Consider the following 22,936-nt stretch of genomic DNA (forward strand, 5'->3'; position numbering starts at 1 on the left):
CTTTATAATAATCTTTCTGTGCAAAGCAGTCTGTTTGTTTGTTTATCTGTCTGTTCTATGTAGTCTGTCTGTTTGTTTATCTATCTGTGCAATGTAGTCTCTCTGTTTGTCTATCTATCTGTTTCGGCATATGACCGAAATCAAGATATTTTATTTCAGTCTATACTGGCGACAGAAAAATCACCCTAGCACTGTCCGACGGAGAGAATGACTCAGTAGTTTACGAATTCTTTTATTCAAAGAATGAAAACTGTTTCATCTAAAAAAAAATAAAATACATGCGATAAAATAATACATATAATTGCGATAATTAAAAATCAATAAAGCGTAATAAGATCATATATTATTTAACAAATATGAAAAGGTTGTTAAGCGTAATACAATATAATTAACATATTACATAGGTAGGATTGGTCTTTAACAAAACAAAAGGAATAATTTGCTTTTTATCTGCCAAATAAAGATACTTTGCAATTTAAGCCCTATATTCATCACGCATGTAATAAATTGTTACCTGGTCACAATCCGTGCAAGCAGGACAGTCTTACAGGTGAGTTTTAGCATACACATATGATTCTTTCAACAACAGTCAACATACATCTCATATCGCATGCATTCTCTGATCAACAAAAGAAAATGCGCTCAACAGAGTTCAACGCGCACCTTACTAGCAATGCCGCACTTTTTATTTCTCTGGGAGTAAGGAAATGTCGTCATCACCATCTCCGAAGTAAGGATTAATGGGTATAGGACTTTTCACAATAGTATACGACACAAAGGACACAAGGACAGCTTCCTTGCCGATACACTATCTGTGCAATGTAATCTGTCTGTTTGTCTATCTGTCATTCAATGTAGTCTGTCTGTCTGTCTATCTGTCTGTGCAATGTAGTCTGTCTATTTGTCTCACTGTCTGTGCAATCTAGTCTGTCTGTTTGTCTATCTGTCTGAGCAATATAGACTGTCCGTTTGTCTATCTATCTTTGGAATGTAGTCTGTCCGTCTGTCTATCTGTCTGTTCACTAAAGTCTGTCCATTTGTCTTTCTGTCTTTGAAATGTAGTATGTCCATTTGTCTATCTGTCTGTGCAATGTAGTCTCTCTGTTTGTATATCTGTCTGTTTGTATAACTGTATGTGCAATGTAGTCTGTGCGGCTGTCTATCTGTCTGTGCAATGTAGTCTGTCTGTTTGTCTATCTGTCTGTGCAATGTAGTCTGTCCATTTGTCTATCCGTCTGTGCAATTTAGTCTGTCCGTCTGTCTTTCTGTCTGTGCAATGTAGTCTGTCCGTTTGTCTATCTATATGTGCAATAAAAGTTGTCTGTTTGTCTATATGTATATACAATGTAGTCTGTCCGTCTGTCTATCTGTCTGTGCAATGCTGTTTGTAGTCTGTCTGTGCAATGGTGTTTGTAGTCTGTCCGTTTGTCTATGCAATGTAGTCTGTCTATTTGTCTACTTATCTGTGCAATGTAGTCTATCTGTTTGTCTATATGTCAGTGCAAAGTATTCTGTCCATTTGTCTGTGAACTGTTATCCGTCTGTTTGTCTGTCTGTGCATGTTATTTAACTGTATTGTTAGGAAGACAAGAATTAATATTTGATGAACCTTTCAGTTTAAAATTTGTCCTCATTCTATTATTGGAATGCACAGTATTCAAAGATTCAAGATTTTTATAATAATAGTTTCTCTAGATATGTCCCTAAGATTCTATATGAGGATAGGGAAGTAAGAAAATAGCCTTAAACCACCCAAAGACATTTAAAAAGCTTTCCTGAAAAATACAACTCGTTCAGACTAGCATTGTACTTAATCTTTAGCTTCAGACATAAAAAAAACTTACTAATTCATAATTTTGAGTTAATTCCTTTAATTTTTATTCTTTGCATATATTGGATTTTGATATCTATCTATAATACAAAGTAGCTTGATGTCTGTCCGTCCGTCCGTCCGTCCATCCGTCTGAAGCTTAAGATCTCAGTAACCACTGAACTGATCGGATTCTACTCTTCAGGGTATATACATATTGGTCCTGCGGAGGTTTTAAGATTTTTTTGGGGGGGTGGGACACCCCCAACCCCCCCAAAAACAAAAAAAAATTCTCACCCTTTTTTTTTTTACGAATTTTGCGAATTCGTTATTTAACCGAGAAAATGTTTTCCTGCTGGGTAGGTGCGGAAATTTGCGATCCGTTCTGCTGGGTAAGTAATAGAAGATGTAATTATACCTCTTGGGGCAAAGCCTCTAGAGGCTAGGGGCGAAGCCGCTAGTTTTTGATAAAGCAGTGGATGGAAGGGAGATAGGATCATTCTTGTCAAACAGTTATAATCATACATTCTCTCGTGTATGTTCATTTTAAATATGAGTGTGGTCTTAGATGAACACCTGCCAAAACTCTAGGTCAGGGTGTGTAATAATAGAGTAGCTTCAGCTTGTGTATTAATTCTTAATACAGACATATACAGTACGCAAAGCTTAGCAAGGATAAAAATAACCAAAATATTCTCACTTCCAATTTCTGTATGCATCAACTACCAGGGTATAATCATACATGTTTATTATAGATAATATTCGCTGCAAACAAAGTAGGGCAACAAATTAACAACACTTACAATCACATAAATCAAAACTGAAGCTGTGTAAGAAATAAGATCAATGATGTAAGACCTTTCTAACACAAGTGCACTACTGTAAGCTAAAAAATAAAGACTATTATGTCTAATTTTAGCAAATTTTAACAAATAAAGGTAGCAATTTTTTTTTTGTAAAAGTAGACATTATAATAAATAATGAATAATTACACAGTCATAGTTTCTTTTAACATGACTGATAGTCGGCAAACAAATATTATGTTATTATGTTTGGTTATAGAGTTGCTTTGCTTAGAAACTGTACTTATCGTCCTTGTGATTACCATTCAAAAATTTTTTAGGATTAATAATTATGTTAAAAAAACTATCAAATCAGGTGCTACTGACTTTCTGGCATTTATTGCAATTTTTCTAATTTGAATCTAACTGTCACAGGATATTTCTATTATATATAACATATAAAGCATAAATTAACAACAAGAGCTATTCGTTAAAAATTTAGATTATTCAGAATATGCCAAATTAATTAAAATTTTCCCTAATCAATTTTTGATTTTATTCATAGTTCTGACTCCTGATCTAAAGATTCCCATGGCAATACCATAAGCAATTTAATCTAAATATCTATGACACTGTTTCTATTTGTGTGGATGTGAAAACACACCACATATTGCAACAGAGAGGTTGTAATATACTCATTTGCCCTAATTCTAAACTCAAAACGGTATAGACATTTCCCTGAAATCAAGGATAAAAAACTTCATGAACTTAAAGCTAATGTATAACAGAAAAGACACAAAGACACATTGTTCAAAAAAGGCAAAGCTTAAAAACTTTTAAATTCGGAAAAACATACAAATATTGATGTATTAAAAATGCGATGTTAAAAAACAAACACAAAATCTAAATATCGTTATAATAAAGTAACAGGATCTGTGCGTGTGTGTGTACTGATGAATCGCTAACCACTGATACGATATGATTCTGCTTTACAGTGAAGCTTCTCATAGGTCTTGGGAAGGTTTATATCTTTTTTTGCGGCACGGTCCCAACACCTCCCCGAGATAATTCGTCCCTAGAAAGAAACCTCCCCCCTATACTAGCATGTCTAAATTTAAAATTTTAGAAGGACATACACTACACACCCTAAATCAAAAATTATAAACTAATGAAAAGAATATATTTTCTCTTATTCATTCGAATCTGGTGGATAGGAACCGGTTCTCATTCATACGAAAAAAAACTATGTCTAGCATCGTATTATATCCAGCTTTCTACGAATATAAAAATGTACAATCATAGGATTAAAACCAGTTTTTTTTGGACCGTGCCTTCGGCACCTCGGGGCTAAAAAAACTGATTTCAAACTTATAATTGTACATTCTATATCCGCGGAAAGCCGTTTATAATACGATGCGAGAAATAACTATTAACCTTTTAGGATGACAAAGCTACGGCACTCCTCGGCACTGATAATTATTGCTGTCACAAGTTCTATAGCTGTCTTCTTCCTTAGGTAAGCCTTAGTAGTGAAACTTTATTTCAGTAATATATTTTTGTATGTGCATTATTATCATCTGGAAGAAAGGGGACATTGGACGTTTATTTCCTAAAGGTTTCTTATTCGTGGACTTAAGAATTTTGGAGACTTTTATTGAATTTCAGTGCATTAAGTTGAGTGTCCAAACGTTTTAACCCTAATTGTAATGTAAAGAGGGGGTAAATTTATGTATTATATTCGATGATGCATATACATACATTTTTCGGCCATTGCCTCATCCCTTTAGATCCCTGACTATTTATTTTTAAAAAAAGATAATTAAGTGAATTTAAGTTCCTAGCAAGCACCGAAACCCCTCCTCTTCTTTATTTAACACATCTATAATACAAAGTAGAACGATGTCTGTCTGTTTGTTTGTGTGTTTGTTTGTGTGTTTGTTTGTGTGCTTGTTTGTGTGTTTGTTTGTGTGTTTGTTTGTGTGTTTGTTTGTGTGTTTGTTTGTGTGTTTGTTTGTCTGTTTGTTTGTCTGTAGCAAAGGATCTCGCTAACCACTGAACCGATTGGGTTCTCCTTTACAGGGTGGCTTCTCATAGTTCCCGGGAAGGTTTATAACTATTTTCTTGGGGGGGGGGGACACCCACAACCCCCCCCCAAAAAAAAAATGAAAAATACCCCCCCTCCCGAAGCCGCTAGTTTATAATAAAGGAAGGGGGATATAGTTTTTTTTCTATATGCCTTAAGAATACAAGCCCTTACCATGTGGTGCCCTAACACTAAGAGGCTATCTTGTACCTTTATAATTGAACACTATTTAACTCATTTTATTTTCTCTGCTCGCTAGAAACCACCGATAATTACTTAATCTTATCTTTAACTGATCTCAAAAATAGAAGTCCTAAAAAGCATTACCTGTTTTTTAAATGCCCTCCTGCAATATATAAGGAGTAACAATATATTTCCTGCTAAGAGTTTTCATATTTCTACATTTGCTATTTCTTTCAACCTGTGGGGTGCTATGTTTATTTTATATTCCTTTTAGAATTTTCATAATTTTGTTTAAATTGCTACTTTAAATTTGTATACACTCATATGTAAAACATATTTAAATTTTTTTTTTAAATTCGACACAGTAAAGAATTTTCTCGTATTCATTCGAATCCGGTGAACAGGAACCGGTTCTCATCAATACGAAAAAACTATGTCTAGCATCGTATTATAAACCGCTTCTTACGAATATAGAAATGTATTTACAATTATAAGATTAAAAACATTTTTTTAGCCCGTGCCTTCGGCACCTCGGGGCTAAAAAAACTAGTTTTAATCTTATAACTGTACATTCTATATCCGCGGAAAGCCGTTTATAATACGATGCGAGAAATAACTATTCCAGTTTGGTTTCGAAACCGATTAGCATCCGCTGGATTGAACTGGTTCTCAGCCATACTGAAAAAGCATGGAAATAAATATTAAATTATTACCTGTTTTGTTATTTGGCCCCTCAAGGCTTACATAACTGGGTTATAATCTTATGATTTTTCATTTTAATACCCGCGGAAAGTTGATTATGATACGATGCAATAAATATCTTTTTTTCCATTTCAGTTTGTTAATATACCAGCTTCACTCCGAAACTTCCAGATTAGGCCTCCAGAATAGAAGGACTGTCTGGTGAGTTCTTTATTCATAGATAGATAGTTACACATTAAAAATAGAAGGACTATACGTGTATTTATAGATAGATACATTATTAGTACAGAAAAGGACGACTGTCTTTATAAATTTTTTCTTTGCTTTTTGCAAATTCATCTTTTTTTCCTGTTCCATGTTTTCATTGTTCTTCATAACTTTTCTTCTCTTCCTTAACTTTTAGTGCTCATACAAAGTAGAAAAACTATTTTGCCGCTTACATTTCTTCTTGTCAAATCTAATGTCTGAAATGTCATTCTATTTTCTATTATAACTAGCGGCTACGCCCCTAGAAGCCTCTAGGAGAACTGGTAGGAGGGGGAAAAGTTGACCTCATACCATTTTAAATTTGAGTTTCAAAAGAGTTTAAAGAATATTTTTAGGGGGAGGGGGGGGGGGGTGAAGACACCCTCTCCAAAATAGTTTAAAACCTCCCCAGGACCTATAAGAAGCTTCACTGTAAAGGAGAAAAATATCGGTTCAGCGGTTAGCGAGATCCTTCGGGACAGACAAAAAAACGCTTACTACTTTATATTATAGGATAAAAAGAAAGTTTTTAAAACCAATTTATAATTTATTTTAATCTACTAGATATAAATCAAAGCTCGACAGCCGCGCCTCATTCGCGCATAGCCCTCAGATTAAAACCAGCTTGTGAGCAAAAACAAATTCCGAGATGTGTGTCTGTTTAGGGACAGGTTTAGCTTTTCGACTGAATTTTAAAGTCATAATATGACGATTTCATTAAATCTTTCTCGCAGCTTACGCTTAACTGCTGACCCCTGACACAAATCGCATTTAATTACAAAGAGTGTGGAATAGTTATTTCTTTCATCGTATTATAAATCGCTTTCCGCGGATATAGAATGTACAATTATTAGATTAAAACCAGTTTTTTTGGCCCCGAGGTGCCGAAGGCACGGGCTAAAAAAATGGTTTTAATCTTATGATTGTGCATTTCTATGTACGTAAAAAGCGGTTTATAATACGATGCTAGACATGGTTTATTCGTATTTATGAGAACCGGTTCCTGTCCACCGGATTCGAATGAATACGAGAAATATAATTATTTGCTAAAGGAAAAATTTGGAGGGCTAAAGCAACATTTGTATTGTGTGAAGTGTTAATGCAATTTCATTTCCTTTAGTTTTCTTCAGGGAAAATAAGCATCCAGGAATATTTCAATTTTTTAATAAAATTCACTAATGTTTATATATCATAAAAAGAATTATATGTTATTTAAAATCATAATACCGTGTTCCATTTTGGATGATAATGCCTTTTATGGTCATATTTGAAAGAAAACCATCACCCTAACTCATTTTATATTCAATAACATATTGTAACTGGCGGAAGACTCTCATTACAGAGTAGTTTTCCAACTAAAAGTTTTTTTTGTAATTTATCCTTTCATTTTGAAATTTTTTTTATGATTGAATTTTTTTACCATTTTTTGCAAGTTTGTTTATTTTGTGTTGCGAAACACTTCTATAAAGCTTTTTCATGGCTGATTTTTTGTGAAGATTCCCTAAGATTGTTCATGCTCCAAAGAGTTTTGGAAGATTCTCATGCTTAATATCTATTTAATCTGTAACTCACTTTGTCTGTATTGCCGTCAATTACACTGTGGTATTTCATACCTATGACAAATGTTACTTATGGATGTTATCATCCTTGTTTCTGTTCTATTTTTATGACAATGCAAATATCTTATTTTTATAATATCTGCACCTACCTCATATACAATTAATAAATATATACGTGAAGTTTCTTAAATACTCTTAAATCAAAAAGAATTAGTCTCTAATCTAATTAAAAAAGAATCTTTCAAACTTTCATTTAACATATTTTTAAAGAACGTTAAGAATTACTTATTATTAACACCCCCTTAAAGCCTTTTAAGTCATTTTAGTTATATTTTTTTTCTCGTAAAAGTGCTTTTAAGGAGGCAAGAAATTTAACTTTATGACATTAACTTTGAGTGGGTTATTATTAAGTTAAGGGGCCACATTACTGTACCTGAACATGACCTAACCCTAAGATTCTCATATATGCTCTATGTAATAATAAGTATTTTTAATATAAAAGTTAAAAAAATTGTTGAAATGATTGGGTTCTCTATTTTAGGTAAGCTTCACATATATCCTTTGTTGGTTTTAAGATATTTAATTTTAAGTCTTGGAATGGTTTTAAGTTTTTTTCTAACCCCTTAAGTTCAGAGCCCCTGGATGCCAGATACAAAGTCGCTTGTAACCTTTCCTTATAATAAAGTAAAGGGTGTCTGTGTGTGTGTGTGTCTGTGTGTTTGTACCGAAGGATCTCGCCAATTGCTGAACCGATCGGGTTCTCCTTAACAGGGTAGCTGCTCAGAGGTCTCGGGAAGGTTTATAACTATTTTGGGGGAGGGTACCACCACCCTCCCAAGAGAAATCACAAAAAAAAAATTTTTTTTACTTAGAGACATGAACGCAACATAGAAAGCAATTTAAAGTGCCACTAGAGGCATCTAGGGGCGTAGCCGCTAGTAATATATATTAAACATCATAGAAATTTAATATTTATTCATATTTGACAATAAGGAGGAAACTTTATAAGTGCTGGAAACATAATAGAACTGGTGTAATAGTGGGTTTTCAAGTGGTTATCCATCTATCCATCAATCCAATCACCTGTTTTGGGTTTATACAAATTACAGTAAAAATATAAAAAAAAAACATTTAAATAATAAACTTATATTGTTTTTGGGCGTTAACAAAATTTGCGGAGCGTGCCGCGCGCCATTTTACTTTAACCCCCCCCCCCACCCCACCCAAATACAAATTTTCCTACCCTTAAAATTTTTTTATCCATTCACCCCAAAAAAAAGCCTGGACGCCCTTGATCAAATCTTAATCTTCTTACTACAAACCATAAACACTAATATCTCAAGCTGACTAATGGTGTAGTAATTGTTTTATTTTATATCCGCTGATAAATTACTAGATTTTTTGGATTCTTTTTGTTGATATATTGCATTGTAAAAGATACCTAGATCATTATCTAAATATAGATTTAATGATCCGTTATCATATATCTTATTGCGTCAACAAAGTTCATGTAATTCTTTTACTAAAAGTAGTTTTTGCGGATGCTTTATATTATAGCATTACAGTACATGATCAATAGTGAATACTATTATTCAACTGTTACATCACTAATATTACTATTTATAAACTATTAAAAAGATATTACCCCAAGCAGTATGGTAGACTAGTAAAATCCTTACCAAACAATAAATATAAAAACTTTATTTCCGGTTTTGAAAGAAGGACTACGATCATCTATGTTTTTATTCATATACTTTTTTTTTTGAAAAACTTTAAAATCAAAACAGAAGCTCAATAAATGCAACAGTCATACAAACCTACATTAACAATTTTCAGGGAGGGAGGGGACATCGGACTGTAAATTATACTGTTACTCATAGTATTATAACCTCGTTATCGTATTTGCTGACTAAAAAACTTTGGGTACTATCCAATTTTACTTTGTTGATATACTAATAACCCTAGCTTTTAAACCAATGATTTAAATTTGCAATTGTAGTAATTTTGTTTGATATAATTGGGGATGTTTGTATATTTTTCTTACATTATTTTATCCCTAACTAAAGAGACTAACAAAATATTAATTAGAAGTCTGAAGAAAATTTTCTTATAAATCTATTTTAAACTTTAAATCATAGAATGATTATACAGATCCTTCGTTTATAAAATTGTGCCTAATCAGCCTATGTATTAACATTTCAAAAATAAATATATTTCCTTGGAATAAAAATATGATTTTTTAGACTATTATTCACAACTTCATTTTTAAATTGTAGTATATCAGACTTCAGATCCTTAAAAAAAAAAAAATTTTATGATTTGCTCATATGCATTTTGAGTTTTGACATACTTTTTTCTTTTCAACTTAAAGTATTATGCAGATTATTAAGCTATAAAATGTATTTTAAACATTTTGAAAGCTGAGCAAAAATGAAAAATGTTTATATTTCAAGGTTTGTGAGAGTGGACAAATATGTTTTGAATGGTCACTCGTGAAGAAATGTGTTAACTTCGTCCACAAATCATATTATATCTACCTTCAAAACTTTTCAGTTAACAAATTTTGTTGCTGTAATTATTAGATGAAGAAAAATATGTTATGAGTTGAAGTTTATGTAAGATTTTTTACCGAGGTGCATCAAGTAATTTTCTTCTTTTTGAAAGTCATGTCAATAACAAGCTTTACAGTCAAACAGTAAAACATGTAGACTTATTTAATAGTTTTACAGAAGATGAATAAAGTCCCTCTTCAGATTATGACGTCATACGATAAAATAACCAATGACAGGCCAGCATAAATTTTACAATCGGTCATCTACAGTGTATACTGGCCTCTCATTGGCTATTCTATTGTATGACGTCATAATCTGTGGAGGGACTTTAATCATCTTTAGTTTTACATAAAGGAATTTATCTTAAACGGTGCCCTAAAGTTAAAGTTTGTAGATAGCTTTCTTTCTGCCTAAATTTTGTATGGAAAAAACATTTACCACAAAATTATCCTGAACTCATACAAAACTCCATGAATACTGGAATGAAATAATGACGTTGAAATTTTGAATTAATAATAGGCGTGCAGAAGGGGGTTGTACCCCCATGCACAATTTCACCCTTCTACATCCCCTTTGACAATGGTCTACACTTCCACCTCTAAAACAGCCAGGGAGAGTATAGAATTTTGATAGCTTAGCTCCTATAAGATCTAGATATCTAATAATTTATATGAATCATAAGACAATTCTGAAATTCAGTCAAAGTCATATTTTGCTTTTTCCGCCCTTTTATTTGCCATCTTTTACTTTAGGTTCATTTTTTTTAAACTTATAAGTCCTCTAGCTCTTGTAGGAGCTTAAATAACAGGAGAGCGTTCAACAACCTCCCCCCCACGCTTTCCTGCCAACCAATAAGATCCAGAAAAGGTTAAAGGAAGGTGTCAAAAATCGTATGAAGGTTGAAAAAATATATATATATTTGTGAAGAAATAAGTTTAAGAACTGTTACCTCTATGTGAGTATAACAGATTAGTTTAGTACCCTCGTACTATAATTTATGCTTTTTCTTCTCCTGTGGTTTTTGTCATACCCAAACAATAAAATATATCAAACTAATGATGCACAGTTCAAACAAAGATTAATACATAGATTGTTCATTTCATTGATTAAAGTTGTGTCCGTTTGTCTGTGCAGTCTCTTGCACAGACAAACGGTTGCATTATCGGTTTCAAATCTTCTATAAAGATCTTCAATTTTTCCAACCCTTTAAAGTTTATTTTTGACAACAAACTTTTAAAATAATTATACTTATCGTTGTTTTTCAAATTGAGATTCCTTAGCTGAAAAGGAACAATGAATTGTTAAGCTTTATATATATGGATTTTACCAGCCTTGTTTTTCTACACCAACTTTTAAAACCTAAAGATTTAGGGTTCATCTTTATATTTTTCAGTTTCTTTATTTTAACACATCACAATGATGATATTAAGACCTAACCAAAAAATGTTATAAAAATGATAATGTATAATATGATTAAATAAGCATAACACAAAAACTACTCCTCTCTACTCCTTGTTGGAGCTCACAAAAAGAAAATCTAATTTTAACTATTCCACTCTCTCTTTCCCTCACTATTTTCTTTCAATGTCCTATTTGGTTCTCATTTTCGAAGGGCTTGAATGATAAACAATAGTTTTAATTTAAAACAAGGTTTATACACTTTTTCTTCATTTGAGCTGCGGCTTAATTAAATTTTAACTCATAGTAGCAGCGGCTAGGAGTCGCTATTTTGGCTAAAAAATATTAATATAAAAGGTTCAGCACGAATACGAATGAAATCCGTTAAATTGGGTTAAAATCTGGCAGCTACGGCTTGGATATATCCTAATTACCTGCGAACGGCTGCTTTAAAATTTAGCGGTTGATGTCTTCTGTATGTCGCACTTATATACCAACCGAGGAGTTTTAAGATAAGGGCGGCAGTAGGCTGCTATTTAAAATTATTTTATTAAGAAGGTGGGTTGTTTTTTATTTAATATTTGAAGAACAGCAAGGGAAATCCTTTATCCCGTCCCACCTTTCCCTTTCCAACACATAAAACTGGCAATCATTTCTGCATAAAAATAATGCATCATCCAAATAATAAGAAATATGTTAAAGATTAATAAAATCCGCCAAAATAAAAAATTAGCAAGAAAACGGGATTGAACAGTTATAATACATCCAAATCATAAAATTTTTTGGATGCCAGACAGTAATAATAATTATGGAAAATTGTGCGTTTCTGATTTTTTTTATATATTGTATATTACAAATGTTTCCTAATTTAATTGGTGATATTAATTTATGTAGAATATGTGTGGATATTATGACAGGGGAAAAATTGTCGTTAATTTTAGCTTTCTAATGTGGAGGGGATGTGGTAAAGAAAATGGAAGGTGGGTAATCGTTATTTTAGCCCACTGCGAGTTTCACTTTATTAGAGAACATGAAAAGCTGGTGTACTATTATATCCTTTTAATAACAATATTAGCTGTTGATATTTAGTGGTAATGATGACACACCACACATCAGACAATACTTGAATTTCTATGAATCTGTTTGAGAGCAACAGCTCACCAAGAAATGAACAACAAAACAAAACAAAACTTTTTTCAAAACTAAAATTAATTCCAATTTTTCTTAGTCATAATTTTGCTTTTCAGTGCACATTACATTAAATAAAACAAAAAATTATGTAAGAATATTTTTTTACTACTATGATATCTTCAAAATATTAATAAATGAATTGTAGAGATAGTACATGGTTACTATTAATAGAATTGAATTGATAATAAACAGTGACAATTTGAAAATATAGTATAAAGAATAGTAGCAAAAGGGAAAAAGAAAAATAGAGAAAGGGTGAAAAAGAGTGAAAGTGGTAAAGAAAAATAAAGAAAAATTTTAAAAAAGATAAAAGATTGAGAGAGAGTGAATGAAAGACATGTTATAGTATAATATGTATGAATAGAAGTAACTGGATGTCGGTCTGTCTGTACCGAAGGATCTCACTAATCACTGGACCGATATTGTTCTCCTTAAGAATGTTAATTTTTCATAGGTCAAGGAAAGGGTTATATAATATTTTTACGGAGGTTACTACCACCCTCCCAAGATATATCAACTTTGACCCCCCCCCCTCCCAATTCGTCAATGAGTCAAATGTTTTGTTATGATCAAAAGCACATAAATTACAAAAGCAAGTTAAGATGGAGCTTTCCTTAGTGTCTAAACAAATCACCCTTGTGACGTCATAAAAATGAGGAATTATAAAAATCTTTTTTAGTGGTTTTCTTTCCAACTTCTCATTCCATCCCTCATTCTTATGACGTTACATGGCTGATTTTTTTGGACATTTTGTATATCTTGATTAATTAAATTTTAACTGTAACCTCTTTTAAAATCAAAAAATATATTTTGTATTTTACGGTTTTGACTTTAAAATTGTTCATTTTATTAGTGCAATACAAAGTTCACTTTACTTTAATTTGGGTTGTCCAATTCTTTACCTCGCCATGTAAATTATCCCATTTTACCCGAATATCCTTGGTTTTTAAATAATCTTAAGAGATTGATTAATACTTGTTCTAAATACAAATAGGTCACATGTGGTATTGTGGACCTTTGTGCAAACTTTATACACATCTATTTTCATTTGTCCTCTGTTTCCTGAGCCCTGATGGATTACAGGGATAAAGTAACAAGGACTGCATTAAACCTGCGACCGTGGCTCAACACGTAGCGAATCCGCTCGTCGTCAGGGAGATGTTAGGTTCGATTATCGGCCGCTTCATTATAAAAGTCTCTAAAAATGCTTCTTTCTGGTGCTATGTCAGGTGCGCGAAATAAATAGTTAAAGTAGGGGGGAATACCTTTGTCTAAAACAAGCGCAACTCATTACCATACACAGTTAGGACTTCTCAGACAAAGGTCATGCAATCAAAGAGTTGGTTGTCTGATGGGTGTGACTTAACCTAATACTCAGGGTGTTTATACGGAATTGGTGAGATTAGTCGCCTTAGTTATCCTGGGTTGTTGGACCTGACGTTAGAGTGTCATGAACAGCAGCCTCGCCCGTATGAAGTTAGTAAGGACTACTTTGATGAAAGAAGAACAAGAATAAATACCAAAAAATCCAAGAAAATTTAACAACAAAATTTTACAGAATAAAGAAATCTATTAAAACCAACATAGGAACTTACAGAATAGCTTCAATAGTAAAAATATATAAGATTAATTTCTATAAATGGTTAGTAGTAAAGGATATAAACATTTATTTTTCTGTTTCTTTATTCCAAAACAAATGGCTTCAACACCAGCACTGTATATCTAGTCTTTATACCTAGCCTCAAAACACACTATCAACAAAATAAGAAACATTAGAAAATGGTCAAACTAATTATAAACAATTTTAAAAATTGTATTTATAGACACAAACACTTTGTAAATTGTCTAAAACTATTCCAATGGACATAATTGTTGTTGTCATTATTTACACTATTTGCAAGTTGCTTTATCTCTGTTGATTCCAGGTACTACTCAAAGGTTTATAAGGATATTAGAAAAGCTCTTGTATGTCTTTACAAGAGGCTGAACAAATTTGGGAACAATTTCTACTCAATTAAAACAAACAAGATAAAATGAAACAATAATTATTTGTTTACTCTTACAATTCCTGTTGAAAATTTATTTTTCAAGGTTTTCAATATTTGATATATATTTGTATAATATTAGAATTTAGTTAATATATCCATTTGCACAAATCTTAATCAAAGTCTGCAGATTATGGAACATCAGATTTGCTTTGCATTAAAATAAAATAGTTTACTTAGACCTCAGCTTAATTTTACTTTTTTTCATGAAATGTCAGGATTTTTATTGTAATTGTGCAAATGGGAATAACTCAAATTATAATTTTTTTATGGTAAGATCCAAATTGCGATTTTTATTTAGATTTTAAACTTTCTGAAAAGAAATATCCTAATCTGACATATACAAAAGTATTCTGTTATAAATACTAAGGTGAAAATTTTTTACTCCTATAAAATAATTGAAAGTTGGTAAAGAAAACAGGGAAATGGATTTTACCCAAGTGTGAAAAGGAATTAGCCCACATTTGTTTATCCTACTAAGCCCCAGCTCTGGAAATAGATAGATACCTGGGTAAAGAAAAGGGTATAAGCCAAGTCTTTATCTCTTTATCTTGCGGAAATATATTTGTCTCAAGGGTAAACAAATTGAAACAGAATGACAGAGTTTTGGTGTGTATGTGTGTGTGTTTAGGTGTGAGTATGTGTGTGTGTGTGAAAAGTGAGAGAGAAAAGGTGAAAGTTTACAGATTCTGACATGAAAAAGGGCAAAGAGAGAGAGAGAGATATTGTTGACATCTTTAAATTTGTATTTTTTAATTTATGTGTTTTTACCATGCAAAGTGGGTTTGTCAAAGCTGATGATTTTAAAACCAAAGTAATTCTATATTTAGGATGTATTATTAATTAATATCAGATAAATCTAAATGCAACTTGGACTTTAAATAATTACCAACTGAATCAACGTTTACCAGAAAGTTTTTATGTTCATTTCAAACGAACACAGTAATAGTGTCTGACTGATTATGACGTAACAAAAAAAATTAGCCAATGAGAGGCCACTATAAATTTTACCATTGGTCAATAACGGCCTCTCATTGGCTATTTTTTTGTTACGTCATAATCAGTCAGACACTATTACTGTGTTCATTTTAAACATGTTTGCTCATCCAATGAACAGACAAAATATTTAAAGGGTTCTATTATTTTCAATAAAAAATAGTTGTCTATCTTAGATGTTAGTTTGAGAAACTAATTTAAAAATATTTTCAGTATGGCTTCAAAACCGATTTATATCCGTTGGAATAAAACCGACTCTTAGCCATAATGAAAAATCATGTAGAGCATCCCCTTACAGATAATTTTCCAATAATATTAAAATAAAAATCTTAAAATTAATGTTCGAGAGACTGAATTCCCGGTTTAACAAAACTGGTTTTAATCTTATAATTTATCATTTTAATATCCGCGGTAAGTTTTTTTTAACATTAACATAAGTTTTTTTTATTCCGATGCGATATTTAACTATTCTTGTATTCTTAAAATATTCAATTGAAAACTTTGACACCATGCTTAATAGAAAGTAGAAATTTATAGAGTAAAGTTAAATTATTTCTTACAGTGTCTAAAATTTATGAATTTAAAGTTTATACATATTTTAGAGTGTAAATAATAAGTTTGAGGAAATTGAGAAAGAGTTTTTGGATGAAATTCTATATAGACTCGTGTATTGGTGTATTTATACATTATTAGTGTTGCAGCAATGTTAAAAATTTGTTATAGTCAAAATATTAGTACACTACACACAAATGCAGCTTAAGCTATTATAGAGAAAAGTACATGGACTATTAATAAATATCCCTAAAAAATTGTGAATATTTTTTAAGAACATAAAACCTAATAGAAATGTTATACTTGTATAAAAATGGTTGTCATTTGTAGCAAAGCTCCTAATAGGCCCAGGGAAAGTTTGTAACAATTTTTGGATAGGGTAAAAATTGAAAGTTAAGAATTGACTTTCTTCCCTTCAATCAAGTTACATTAGTTTAATATATCGTGTTAAGTACATTGGTATACTATAACTGGTAGTTACCTTGCAGTAATTTGTATGTGATACAGAGGCAAATTTTTGTTATTTTAGATACTTAAAGTTTACAATTTGATATTTGTTTTGCTATCTAAGTTTTTATCGTTATAATTATTGTATAAACAACTGTATCTATACATATAACTTAGTAATAGTATTGAAATCTACGCTAAACTTTAGGAAATGGCATTCAGACACTTCGCTAACTTCACAGAATTTCTAAAGACATTCTGCGACTATATATCACAGCTTAAAATTAGTTTAGTTATATAGGAAAGTTGAAATTCATGTAAAAGACATTTTAACAGAAACTCACTCACATACATAATGTCTATGTTAATTTAACTAACACTTATATCTTAATAAGAATTATTTCAATCGAGACAAGCAAATGATTTTAATTTTACATAATTACTCTTATTTTAATGTCTTCTTGACTTTAAGATCGCATGTAATTTGATTAAAAATTAACAGTATCGTATAAAATAAGGGCTTTTTGTAATGTACATACTTCTAATTAATTTACAGTTTTTTTAAAATCAATTAATCGATTTTTATACATTACCTGCTATGTGGATAGTGGTGGGTATAAAATACATTTTATTATTGAAAAAAATTATAAAATTAGATCATAATGCATTTTTTGATAGCTAACATCTGGTGTTCGTGTTATATTAAACAAAAAAAACATTTGTAAAATTAAATTTATTTCAATTATTAAAAATTCAATGGAGTATTTTTTTTTAAATTTAGATTCAGCAGCTGCTCTATAATTTGGTCATTATCTTTTGACCGTCAGTTCAAAGGTTGGCACTCAAAGGAAAGGTAGAGGGAAAGATAATTCTGCTTTTTTTCGGGAGGGGTGTTAACCCTTACAGATCGGGCCCCAATTCCCACCTTAATAGATCGGGGGGAGGGGGGGGGCTCCAAGACGGCAAATAACGGAAACCGCCATTTTCGGCGGTTACGGCGGTAAAACGGCAGTTGGCGGCGCTAATTAATATTTTATCTGTTTATTGTTGCTCAAGGACTTATATTAAATTATAGGTCTCTAGCTGTAATAGAAGCCACGATATAATGATATATGTCTGTAGTAAAAGCCGGACAAAAATCGGTCATAAAGTCGGTCAGGGAGCGGTCAAACGGTCATAACACCACTTTTCTCAGAAGGTCATTGATAACTAAGTATTTCAAAAAAAAACTTAGGTTTCTACGTTATACACAAATGTCATAATGTAGAAATTAAGATTTATTTAGAATTTTTTCTAATTTTGGTGCTACCCAACCGACTTTGACCGGACACAACGACCGACACAGACCAGATATCCTAATAAAATCAACTCTTGCCGACGTAAAATTACTAAACTTAAAAAGTCATGAAGTCACAGCTCTCCATCTTACCTACAAAAAAAAATAAGATTGAAAAAACTAGAGGGGAAGGCTCTTGGAGCCCTCCTCCCCCCCCCCCCCCGATCTGTAAGGGTTAATTTATTTTGAAAATCTTTCCTTGAAAGGGTCGAGCTATCACTTACTTAACACAAAATTTATAATTCTTTTCAGGACCTGAACTTTAAAAGGAAAACAATATCGGTAAAGCGGTAAGCGAGATCTTTTGGAACAGACAGACAGAAAGACAGACGTACATCATATTAGTTTTATAAGACATCTACATGCCTGTTTTTATGCCAAAGCATTCTATTCTATATTGGTATATGAACTTGATAAAATGAATTCTTTGCACTGAATTTGCAGTATTGTAAAATAGTTGAAACAGAAGAGAAATGATTCAGCAATTTTTTTTTCAATTTGCTCACTCAATCATTCTCTCACTTTTTTTTTTTTTTTCTTTCAACATGTTTAGAATCTCTTGAATTAGACCATTCCGTACGTCCTTTTTGCCACACGAATTAAGTTGTCAATCATTAGTAGTCAGAAATGTAAATTGTTTTGATAGCTAATTAAAACTATGGCATAAACTGTGGTTAAATCATCATGCCTATTTGCACTAGGCATCAATATTATAAGATTAAGTTGATAGAAATATAGTTTGTGGAAAAATGTTAAAAATCAATATGTTTGAAATGAATGTATGAATGTTCTAGTAATGGTTTATGCGCTTTCTACACTATACCTTATTGCTGAAGGCATCTTCATTAGATAAATTGAAATCGATGTGACAATTCTAGCTGCTAAATTTTCGACTAGGGCTATCCTTACAAACCCTTTCTACAGAAAATAATCGCATTAAAACCCTTCAAAATTGAAAAGTTGTAAATGTTATATTATTTTGTTTGATGAGATTATTTTTCTATTTTTACTTGAGATTAGATAAGACTGATAGACAGATAAAATTATTTAGAATTATTAAAAGTAGCCTATAACCTTATACAGCTTTTTGTCTAGCCATTTATGATATCCTTTAGGACACACTAACACATATATGACAGGTTTTTTCCTTTTCTTACTTTGTTTAATGATTTTAAAAACTACGAGAAAAATTATTATAGTGGCACCACATACTTTTGAGAATTTGTGAATTCACTATTTTAATCAATATAAATGGTTGTAGGAGGCAAAATTAAAATTTATAATTTGAAAACCGCTGGGAAATAGATTAATTATAATTATTCTAATTAATATATAGCATAATTTTCGGAAGAAAAAAAAACAAGTAAGCGAAACTACTCATTTAGTTTAACCCTTAACGGTCGGGGGGGGGGGGGGGTAGGCGTTGAACGCCCCCCCATCCGGTTTTTTCTATCTCATTTTCTATGTGTGAAAGATAAAGAGCCCAAACTGCTTGACTTTTTAAATGTGGGTATGACACATAACTGAGAGTTGGAATTTTTTGAAAATCTCCATCCTGGCGGGCACAGGATGTCAGCAAACCTGGCAGGGTCATCCAGGTAAAGAGCAATTTTTTTTTGACTTAAACAAAGCATTTTATCTTACCAAAATACTAAAATATCCTCTAGTAGTACATCCTCATATTAAATACAGGTGTTCAAGTCAATTTTAGGTTCCAGGTATGATCCTGCAAGTCCTGATCCTCCAGGTCTCCAGAAATCTTTAAAAGGCTCCTGTGGCTGCAATTTTTTACTTAGAGACTTCAAATTTTAAACTTAAGCTTTTCTTACATGTCTACATGATGTATTAAAAGTTCATAAAGATCCGCCGCCGTTTTCCCGCCGACCGCCGACTGCGGCGGCTGACAGCTGCCAAGTACAGCTGCGGCCGCTGAAATTTATATTTTGATATTTCAAATATAAAATTTACATAAAGATAAACTTTCTGCAAAAAAAAATTTCTTCTAACTTTAAAAATAAAAAAAATTACAGCCGTTTAAAATTTTTAAGTAAAAAAGGACCTAAAAACAAAGGTTGTTAAATAAAAGGGTGAAGGAAGCGAAAATTGACTTTGACTTACTTAAGGTCGGAAATTCATCATAACACAGGGGACTTGCACTGACTGATTAAGGTGCGGCAAGGGGCCCGACTGTTAAGGGTTAATGCAGCCTTTTGGTAAAGCATCATTTAAGCATATGTTAAATTTTGATTAAAAGTTATCTTTTACATCTATTATATTTAACCATTTTTAATAAAATTGAACTATCTAGTTTAAAAAAAAAAAAATTCAAGGTCTGAATAGATTTGATTATTTTCTAACCACGTGAAACACTTACTTGAATATTTGAGAAAACATTTCTATTCCAATTCTAAAAAAATCCAACATTTATTCAATATGCCACCTCTACTCCCCATTATAAAATAGAAATTGAAAGAATGCAAAATACACATTGAATTGTGGTTAAGCATTCAACTACTTGCAATTAATTGTGATGAATCCTCTTGTTTTATAACCCTCAACAGTATGTCAGGTTAAAATATTTAGTTTCTCAATTTAGTTATGTAAAAAAAAACAGCTTACAAATATTGTTTTAAACGGCATAAACATGCATTTTGGTGAAAAAATTTGTTTGAATTTTTTCATCTTGGCGGCCACAGAAACTTATTAAAAATATCAAATCACATTCTTCATACCCTTTCATAGTTCAAAATAAAATACCAAAGGGTGGGGGAAATATTCTCTGATTCCAAATCACAGGATCTTACCAAAATTTGAATTTGAAATCTTTTAGTGCGGATAATGAATGTTAACAACGTCTTCAATTCTACATTTTATTCATTTCAAATCAGCTTACTTCCTATCCTTTATCTTATTTCTATTAGCGAAGCTGCTCTATTACTAGTATATGTCTGTATGATTAATTAAAGTACCATGTCAAATAGGCTAACTTAGTTTCAGAAATTTGTTCTATATAACTACTTGACATAGCTTACATAGATAGCTTATTTTCTTTAATTTTTTTCCGCACAAAAATTAGGAAATAATTTAGAGCAGGTCTATGAGGTGTATATTTGTCAAAGTAGTAGGATGTATGTCTATATGCAATTTTTTTTTATAGAATTTTAGATTTTATTTGGCCGAAAAAACGTCTAGAGGAGTTGTTCTATGTCTACAAGAAAGAACAGAAAGGCCTACGTTTTCATTACAACTAAACTGGTTAAATATTTTTAAAAATTTCTTTTTTCATTTTCATTCTAAAATATTATGAAATTAAAGTGTCTCTGACTTTCATTTTCTTTACATATATTTTCATGGATAAAGGATGAAAGGGTATATTAAAAAAATTTAATTTTTAACATGATTTTTATATCCTTCTTCAGTTAAGCTTCATTTTGATCTTATTTTCCAATTATTTTCTCTTTTTTTGTTCTTTTAATTTAATGTCTAACCTCTAAGTTTGTTTTATTTTGTATAAAAAGGCTTTGCTACGTTTGTACATATTCGTTTACTAACCTAACCTAAATAGAATATTGATTTTAAATATATCCCTATTCCCTGAGAAGTACTCAGTCACTTGATCTCTTTCTACTCTTTCCCTATTAGCATAATAAAGACATACTTCTTCAACATGTTTTTCGTAAAAAGTGAATTTTTATATTATAGCAAATCTTATCTTTTCCTTATACTGAACATTGTTTTGACAAAATTATTTAATGCTTATTTTAGGTTAGGTTTCTCAATTTCATAAGAAACTTTTTTTCAACTTTTTTCCTCGGATAGCCTTCTTAAATTCACTGGGCTTTTTTACCTCCTTTGATTTTTGGAAACAATAAATACAGTAAGAATGGAAGATTTTTTCGACGTGGTACCATTAAAGTTGGCGAAACCTAGAAGTGTCTTTAGAGTAAGCTTGTTATCAAAGTTACTTTTAGTTTGAAACGAAAAAGGGCCTCAACTGGTTTAATGTTTGGGTATTTTAGCCACCATTAAATATATACCTGGATTCACCCTGAGTTTGCAAAAACTACATATATTATTTTATTTTACTGCTTTTTGTGGACATTCCATACTTTATTTAATTTCTAATATTTCATGGAATATTTTAGGAAGAATAGGTTTTTCTGTTACTCACGAAGCTAGTAAAAGTGGCTGAGTCAGATTATGACGTCAAAAAATTAACCAATGAGAAGCCAGTATACATTGTAATTGACCAATGGTAATATTTATAATTACAATGTATACTGGCCTTTTATTGGTTATTTTTTTTTTTGACGTCATAATCTGAGTCAGCCACTTTTACTAGCTTCTTACTCACACTACTTCGAAATAAAAAAATGTTAAAGATTAAAGTGTTAACACAAAACAATAACCTCATGATTCTCCTAAAATTAACAGGAAGAATTTTGTCGAGCTCATAAACATAACCTCAAAATAAAATGCGGTGTGTTAATTGTTACCTAAGGCTAAGCTAGGTTATATTCAATTCGATGTACCCCAGCAGGGTTAGGGCATCGTAGGTGTAGATCCCGAAGGGGTTAAGTTTGTGCTCGCTAGCCACTTCCAAGAAAAGCCTCAAATTTATTTCTTGAAAAATCATATTTTAAAAGTTTTAAAATTTAAGTCATCTATTTTACCCATATATAGATCTAACTGAAAAAGTTCTGTGTTTCTTTACTACTCTTTAATCTCTTTAAATTGTCTGTCATCTTTCTTTCAGAATGGTTTTCCTTCTGTTCAGTCAATATTAATAGTTAGAAATAATAGCAAGATTTATGCTGCTTTGTCAGGCTCTCTTCGTAGATATTAGCTACAATGTTATCAGCAAAAAAATTCATGAAAAAAAATAAAAACGACCATCTAGCTTTTGAAAATGAATATAGGATATACGTGGATAGACAAACGAAAATGTGTCGTCAATATATAGGTTGCTAATATGGACCTTATGTAATGGTCAGTTCGTCAATTCATTAGGAGGAATGAGTATGTTGTAAAAAGGGTGGGGGGGGGGTATCGTT

General features: G+C 31.5%; 1 protein-coding gene across 1 annotated transcript in view; it reads left to right on the forward strand.

Moving 5' to 3' along the window:
- Positions 1–22,936, forward strand: part of LOC145329750 (uncharacterized) — a 114,173-nt gene that overhangs the window by 13,736 nt on the left and 77,501 nt on the right. The window contains exons 7-8 of the mRNA XM_080174130.1: positions 4,034–4,108; positions 5,696–5,761. Of these exons, the coding sequence (XP_080030256.1) occupies positions 4,034–4,108; positions 5,696–5,761 (141 nt within the window). The remainder of the gene's footprint in view (positions 1–4,033; positions 4,109–5,695; positions 5,762–22,936) is intronic.

Source organism: Acartia tonsa, chromosome 10 (assembly GCF_053477335.1).
Source record: "Acartia tonsa isolate MP-2025a chromosome 10, ASM5347733v1, whole genome shotgun sequence".
Classification (NCBI taxonomy): Eukaryota; Metazoa; Arthropoda; class Copepoda; order Calanoida; family Acartiidae; genus Acartia; species Acartia tonsa.